Source organism: Montipora foliosa, chromosome 1 (assembly GCF_036669935.1).
Source record: "Montipora foliosa isolate CH-2021 chromosome 1, ASM3666993v2, whole genome shotgun sequence".
Lineage (NCBI taxonomy): Eukaryota > Metazoa > Cnidaria > Anthozoa > Scleractinia > Acroporidae > Montipora > Montipora foliosa.
In genome coordinates, this window is record NC_090869.1 from 40,388,143 (window position 1) to 40,396,286 (window position 8,144).

The 8,144-nt window shown below is 37.7% G+C and overlaps 1 protein-coding gene across 1 annotated transcript in view; it reads right to left on the reverse strand.

Moving 5' to 3' along the window:
* The window catches only part of LOC137998205 (uncharacterized), a 68,606-nt gene extending 60,685 nt beyond the window's left edge, over nucleotides 1-7,921 (reverse strand). Inside the window, exons 1-2 of the mRNA XM_068844594.1 lie at nucleotides 7,842-7,921; nucleotides 1,367-1,400 (exon numbers count right to left, since the gene is read on the reverse strand). Of these exons, the coding sequence (XP_068700695.1) occupies nucleotides 1,367-1,400; nucleotides 7,842-7,886 (79 nt within the window). The 5' untranslated portion in view covers nucleotides 7,887-7,921. The remainder of the gene's footprint in view (nucleotides 1-1,366; nucleotides 1,401-7,841) is intronic.
* Between the last annotated feature and the right edge of the window lie 223 nt (nucleotides 7,922-8,144).

The following is an 8,144-nucleotide window of genomic DNA, read 5'->3' on the forward strand; positions in this document are numbered from 1 at the left end:
ATTTAGGCTCCAAAAAAAGTTTCTTCAATTTATCTGAGTGCGTACCTATGAGGATCACCAATTTAACCTAAGTAAAAACGGATTCAACCTGAGAATGGATTTTACCGGCAACAGCTTTTCAGTCTTCTCAGTATTTGAATGTATGTTGAGTCGCTTACCGACCATTAAACCAATATTCTCAATTTATTTTTGGTGTGCGAATTGCGGAGATTAGAGCAAAATGGTTGTCGGCTTTTGTCTAGTTGTTCCTCCGTCACGCGCGTTGTGCCTCTACTTCTTATTTTGCAGCACGCATTGTTAATTGAATTCGAAGCAACGCAGCTCTTGTAACAAGGGGCACCGTTTGTTTTAGAGATGTTACAAACACAGAGGAAAGTTTATTTAATAGCATCCCGCTACAAACATAACCGTCATATTGGTTTTACTTTTCGCTTGAAGGATCATTTTGTAACAAGAATATCTCTTTATCTGAATTTTGAATCAACATCCAGGTTACAACATCCCCTGAAATGCAGAGGTATAGTGGTGAATTATCTTTCGAGAAAGCAATGCTCGAGGAAACACTCTACATATTTGCCAGGTTTGCTAGAGAATAAATTCTTCGTAATTGTCGAGGTGACAGAAGTATGGAATGTCATGTGCCGTTTCAGATTAGGTGTGGCGGAATGATTTCTCGAGAGCTTTGTCTGCTCCAAAAAAGCCCAACCATGGATGGTGTTGCACGGAATATTTTCCTCGCATCCATTGATTATTTATGGAACACGACTAGTTAAGCTTTGGTATTGATTACGGGCTTTGTACAGTTTGATGAACGCGATCTTGTAGAAAAGTCGAACAATCCAGATCATGTAGGTTTCATCTGAACATCAACGGTAGGCAGAACAAGTCCGACGAATTAAGATTATTAAGTAGTGATTAAAATGTCAGGTGATCATATTATTGCAGGCGGCAAAAATCGACTCTTCTTTAAACTTCTACAAACTCATATCACTGGGATATCAAATGTACAAAAGGGGTAGAAAAAAAAGGAGCAGAAGGAATCATGGCATACCCATCGTCAACTTTAGAAATTGACCAAGAATGTAAAACTACCGGCATTCAAATAAATCCTGACTTTCGAAATGAAAGTCAATAAAAGAGATATTCGACTGTAGTAACTGGAGCACACAGTCCTCCTAGAATATCAGATATAGATGGTGTGCTGAAATGTGAGAGATACCAATAAATATTTCGAAAATCTAAGTGACTTCTGAATAACATAAAGTTTCTTGTTGTTTTATATCGTCACTCTCTTTATGCCTAAATTAAAAAAAAGAAAGACAGAAACAAAAAAAGACGTTAACCTTTAGTGGATTATTTAACTTACAGTTAAGGCCTCCTTCAGCGCCATGAAAGAAATCCTATTGAAACAAAATGAAGTTAAAATAAAATAAACAGAATAAACAGCCTGAAAATATGATGGACCGGATCATCTCATGTGTGTTGTTTTCTTGTTCTCCCAAACCTTCACTCGTGCTTCTATAACTCGATAGAGAACTATTTCTCGCAAATATAGGATGCTGTATCCCTATTTTTAGATCTAAGTAAAGCTTTCGATACAGTCAATCACTCGATTCTGTTGTCTAAACTAAATTTTTATGGAATAAGAGATGTTGAAAACCAATGGTTTAGGTCCTATTTAATCAAAAGGAAGCAAAGAGTGTATGTTAATGGAGCTGAGTCTAGTCTTCTTTCCGTAAATTCAGGAGTGCCACAAGGGTCGATCTTGGGTCCTTTTCTTTTCTTAGTTTACATAAATGATATAGTAAATGCAACTAATTATTTTTCCTTAAGACTATTTGCCGATGATACCTCCTTGACTGCGACTGGTAGGGATCTCGATGCATTGCTACACCTAATAAACTCTGAATTACCCGCTATTTATGACTGGCTATGCTCAAATAAGCTAACTTTAAATTTAACTAAGACAAAATATATAGTATTCCAACCACGGCAAAAACTTAATTATAATTTATACACCCCTCTTAAACTAGCGGATCAGTATCTTGAACAGTCTCACAGTGTTAACTACTTAGGATTAATTATTGATTGTTCCCTATCATGGCACCATCATATTGATTATATTAGTTGTAAAATCAGTAAAAGCATAAATATTATTGCAAAATTAAAACGTCATGTACCCAACAAATCTTTAACAAGTATCTATTATGCACTTATATATCCTTATTTAACTTATGGCTGCGTATTGTGGGGTAATAACTACGAAGCTGCCATATCTCAAGTGGTAAAGCTGCAAAACAAAGCTTAAAGAATCATCAATGAGGTACCACTTCGTGAGCATATTACTCCCCATTATGTTAATCTTGGCCTAATTAAATTTCCTGATATTGTGAAGTTAAAAACTTGTCAACTATTTTATGATCTTATCGTAAATAACAAACCATCAAATCTTACTCTATCTTTTGTATCTGAGCAACATAATTATACTACTCGAAGCACATCCTTACAGTATCTAAATCCCAGTTCCTTTAGAACAAATATAAGGAAATTCTGCCCGACAATTATTGGATGTTATTATTGGAACGATATTCCTCTATTCATTCGTAGTTTGTCAAATAAACATCTATTTAAAAGAAATCTTTTTCAGAATTATTTTGCTCAGTACTAACTACTGCACCCCTTAACTATGTGTTCCTCCTTTCCTTTCGCTTATTGTAATTATCTTTTATCTTAAAATAAAATGTAACTTAATTTAAAGGGCATCTAACTAGTTTACCTATATCGTTGCCCTTCTCCGTTTATTTCATGTAGTGAGCTTTTTAGACCTTGTAATTCTCTAAGTAAATGGGGAAATAAATAACTGAAATGAAATGAAAATGAAATGAAATGAAATATAGCAAACACGTTCTTATCTGCTAAGGGCATCCATAGCTGCAGGAATATTAGTTAAATGTTATGTAAAGTAATTTGCGCCGAAACGATCAGCCTGTAATAAGATGGTTTTGTTTAATTCAATAAACCATATTTGAAATGCACGGTCTGTTTCTTTGCTTATCTGCATCACAGAAAAAGTTGACTCCAACTTGACTAAAAACAAAAAAACCAATCATGGATTTGTGTAGGGTCGTTATATACAAAACAACCTTAAAGCCAAACAGAAATAGAGCTTTGGGTGTGTAAGATGGTACAGTACGGTGACTGAGCTGGCGCACTAGACTCCGAAAAGGTGCCTATGTTGCCAGCGGAGAAAAAAACGGAGCTTGCTCAAAGTCCTCGACGTTACGTCTGTGGAACATAAAGACCAGAAGTCCTGCTAACGGAAGACGGAACATTTTACAAAGTCGAAAGATCCGAGCTGGAGGTTTGCAATTCACGTGTTCTTTCATACGGAGCGTTCTCGAAATCCAAATTAAGAAAACTTTGAACTAGATTAACTCTCGTTTAAAATGGTCCGTAGTGATTCGAAATTTTAGAACCATTGCTGCCCCTTTTCTCACAAAAGTTTGGTAGTGTATGCTATGCTTGATTGAAAACGAATCGAACGTTATGCAAATAAAATCGTAAACCCTTGTAAAGAATTATCGCTTTGGATGGAAAACAATAGCGCTTATGTGACAGTCAAGGAAGCGTAGCCGGCTTAAAACATTGCAAAAAAAGACAGGGCTCGTTTAGTTTGGAATATTTCGAACGTTTATCCGCTAAAACTTTCATGTTGTCGTGTTTTCATTGGTTTTCGATGAGGTCATTTTGGCTGTTTCTGATTGGTTTGTGGTGAGGTCTTCTTGTCTGTTTGTGATTGGTTTCTTGTTCCCATATTATGAATTTATTGAGCTACTCAATTGATCTTTACTGTTTCATTGCTGTGCCGGACAGAGCTCTCTTTCTCCAACCACCACATACCGCCAAAATGATGCACACACAGTACTATTTTATGCGCCACACACGCGCGCGCCTAATAAATTTTCATACACCGAAATTTGCACGTGTTTTGCAGCTAGGGTTACGTGTTCAAACTTGCCCCTAGTTTTTGCACGCCCCCTTCTCCAGCTAAAAACCCTCTTGCACGTACGTGATTTGCATCAATTAGCCTAACCCTAATTTATGGGATGCACGTGTTGTTACAGGTGACTCTTTGGGTTACACCGCGTTGCGTCATGCTCCAACTTGCCCTTAATTTATGCACGCCCCTTCTTTTCTCTTTTTGATTCATGGCGTCATTTGATGACTACTTGTCAAAATGGATCTGAAGTAGCCCATATAACTACTCTGGATAAAGGGACCGGATTTTCTCTCGATGCCGAAAGAATTTTGACCACGTAGATCAAAACGGCTGGTCAGCATTCCGGATAAGGACCCAGAAGTTGAAATGAGTGCTATAGTCATTGCGACGTTGGTGGCACAGCCCTTTTGTCCTTTGGTCGAGAATTTCCAGAGGACGTTCTCGTGGTATCACCCGAAGAAGTTTGTGTCTTGGTTTCTTCGTTATCGTCTAAGTATTTTAAACACTATCAAAGCCAACAAGCCGATGAAATCCACCTTAACCACTTTGAAACAGCAAAACCCCGTCGAGGAAATGAAAGTGGTGGAATAAGACATTTTAAAGTGCGTCAAGCAACATTATCTTGAATCCAGTTATGATCCATGGCCTTTCGTGTGCTGGTGTGAAAATAAGTCTTACATCAAGTCTATTTGATTCCAAGCACCAGGAATTTCTGCCGAAGAATCATCACGTCTACCACCTGATAATTGAACACTATCACCAGATCTCTGGGCACTCTGGCGAAGAATAAGTGCCAATTCTTCTACGTGAACATTTCTGGATTGTCACCGCAGGCCGGCTCAACAGTCAAGAGAGTAATGTCAAATAGCGTGAATTGCCGGCGTCGTTAAAGTACTGTTTTTGAGCATATGATTGCCGATTTACTTCAGTCGACTTTGATTACTTTTGTTACTTTCAAGTACGGCGTGGACGGAAGGAAATGATATCGTGTGATTTCCACCTGTCTTTCCATTAGAGCTGTGCGTATCGGAAGTCACACACAGCTGGACACCGACTTGTTTCTGTCGGCCTCAAGACGGTTTATAGTCGGGAGAGCATCATGGTTGGCCTTCCGATCACAAACGTCCAGTGATTCACAAGATCCAGAACATCTTAAGCTAAACCATCTGCTTATGCTTCGTACTGTCTCTAATGCAACCTGGGCTTTTCCGTAAAGAAAGTCTTATATCACGACTAGCATGGAAACAAGTTCAATATCTAGCAGTTATCTTCTAGAAAAGATGGTCGAAAGAGTATTTGCCTCTTCTTCAAAAGCAGACAAAAATGGCTGTGTCCGGGAATAAATATAGTCATTGGTGATGTAGTGCTCGTGGCTACTGAATACTTCGATCGCAATTCGCACTAGGAAGAGTATTGGACGTAGTTCCTGACAGGAAGGGCCTAGTTCGTCGCGTGAAAGTTAAAGTCAAATCTGGAATTCTTGGTGTTTTCCTTTGAATTGAAAAACCAGCCGTTCCGGCCAACAAATGTTTTTTCTAATTTTTTGGGAAGAAAAGGAATGACTTCACATGGACGTATTCCTCTTTCCTCGTTTTCATAGAAATGACCGGTTTGTCGTTGAACCATTGGCTTCATGATGGAAGAACCGTGCTCTGCATTAAGTGAGAACTTTTATCAAATTTTTTGACCAATGATAGGTTGCCTTTTGATTGTCGAAAATTTCTACTGTTCCATTTGGTGAAAATTCCCACAGGCTTTACCTTTTAAATGGAAAGCACTCCTTGAAAGGCCAATCGACTGGCCTCATGGAACATCTAAGCCAGTCGCTCGCCATTTTAATCTGCCTAACCACTCCAAAAAACACATGGCTATCTGCGGCCTTTCCCTACATCTAGGTACGACGGAAAGCCGCAAGAATCTGGAACAAAAATTCATCTTTCAAATCGGCACCCTTAATCCTCACGGTATTAACGAACGCTTTTCATTCAACTAATATATTCCTACTTTTCACGTTGCCATGTTACCACCAATAGCGTAGCTCCCACTCTACTATAAAAACTACACGTAACCCATAATCCCTCGATTCGCTCTGACGAAGGGCTAACGCTCGAAACGTCAGCTTTTAGAATCTCTGTACGGTGGTCAATTTACATTATCAACTCCGTTGATAAACCAAATTTTTGGCCTTGCCTCATAGTCGAGGATTCCTGAGAGAATCGACCTTGACAGCCGTTTAACTTTGAAACTTTATTCAAGAACATTTCGAGAATAATAGTTTACAGATAGTTTTGGTGAAACACACGCATTCACGTTTTCTCTGAGTTTTTTTTCGGAAACTAGGAAGGCTGGAGTTTATTTGTCCTTTTGTGGAAGTTATAGGCCATTCCGGAATTGCACAGGGAACTGAGGCGAGTTTTAAATTTAAACCAATCGATAAATTGACACCATCACATGAAAGATAACATTGAGACTTGCCATCTGTCAAAGTTTGATGCTTTTAGGTCGAAAAGAGACCAAATTACGGACTTTGAAAAATACTATTAGTTAAAAATCCATACAGACGTCTCTAATTTTGGGCTGCGCCCCTCAAAACTATATAAACTTCTAAAAAAAAATTTATGATTTCTGTAATATTCATAAAAAATGGGCAAACAAAGTGATTCTCACATCACCTTTGTCCAAATAGTAGGTCCATGACAGGATTTTTCAGTTGTCCCAAGTGAAGATAAAACTTTTAGCATAGGTATAAATAAATATAAAACAAAGGAGTAGAAGTATATAAAGTATGAAAATGTAAAAAAAGGTGTAAAAAACCATGCAAGAATAACGTAATTAGAAATGATTAAAACCTTTTGCACGAATTGAATGTGACTTTATATTGAGACTTGGTCTCAGTTCATTATTCAAAAACATTTCATAAATGAGAAATTCAAACTTGTTCTTGCACTTTTTTAAGAGGGTAAAACTCTTGTTAAGATCATTGGGCACATAAGAATGTGCTGAGACCAAGTCGTAATGTACAGTCAGACTCAATTCGTGCAAAAGTTTTTAATATTTTTAATTATGTTATTCTTGCATGTTTTTTAACACCCTTCTTTTACATTTTCATACTTTATATACTTTTACTTCTTTGTTATGTTAAGGTTACGGAACAGTTTCGCGGGTGCGTTGCGGCAAACCATCGGGTAATCGTTAGATCTGCTTTCAAAAAAAAAAAAGTTATTATAATTCAAAGTTCAGCGACATAAATTTCTTGGATTGACTTAGCGTTAGGATTTATGTCTTTAAAACGAAAAACAAATAAGCTTAACCCCGACAAGCTTAAGGTTTTGAAGGCAAACATCTGCTATATTGTTATGCAGTCATTGTTTACGTCGTAAGGCCAAAATCCGACGCGAGTTTTCCGCATTTATAAAAATCGTTTCATTTTTGCATTTACTGATCGCAATACATTTTATATTCAATTTCACCAGTTAAAAACATTTCCACGTCATTCTTGGTTCTGTAAGCTTTAAAATAATGTAGAGGTTTAGGCACATTCGTAAAATTACGCGCACATGAGGATGACTTTCCGCAACGCACGCACAAACCTGTTCCGTAACCTTAAAATTTTTATCGTCACTTTTAGCTTGATAATGACCGAAGTTCGGCCGAACCGTCGCGTCCTTTTACAGTTACTTTTTACTTCAAATTGTTTTAAGAAGCCTTTATTTATAAGTGGAAGTCTCTTGTTAAAAGTCGAGATCTTGTGTTACTAGGCGAAATCATGTATTACAGGTTGAGATCTCGCATTAAGGCCGAATAAAAGCTAGAGTTATGTGAAGAAAGGGGAAGCACAAACCTGGCATATAAGGCAAGAAATGAGTAAAATCATTCTGGTCTTCATCTGTACACCCCAATTATTGCAGGATGAGGCCACCCGACAAACTGTCCAATAATGAAGACTTGTTATATCCTTATTGGTCTAAGTCTTCATTATTTGACATTTTGTCGGGTCAGGTGTCCTCAGGCTGCATTATGAGATGGGTATGACAGAAAATATAGGGTAACTTTTAAAGAAATCAATTTACAAGTGACAGTGATCTATACGTTACTGAAGAGAGAGAGAGAGAGAGAGAGAGAGAGAGAGAGAGAGAGAGAGAGA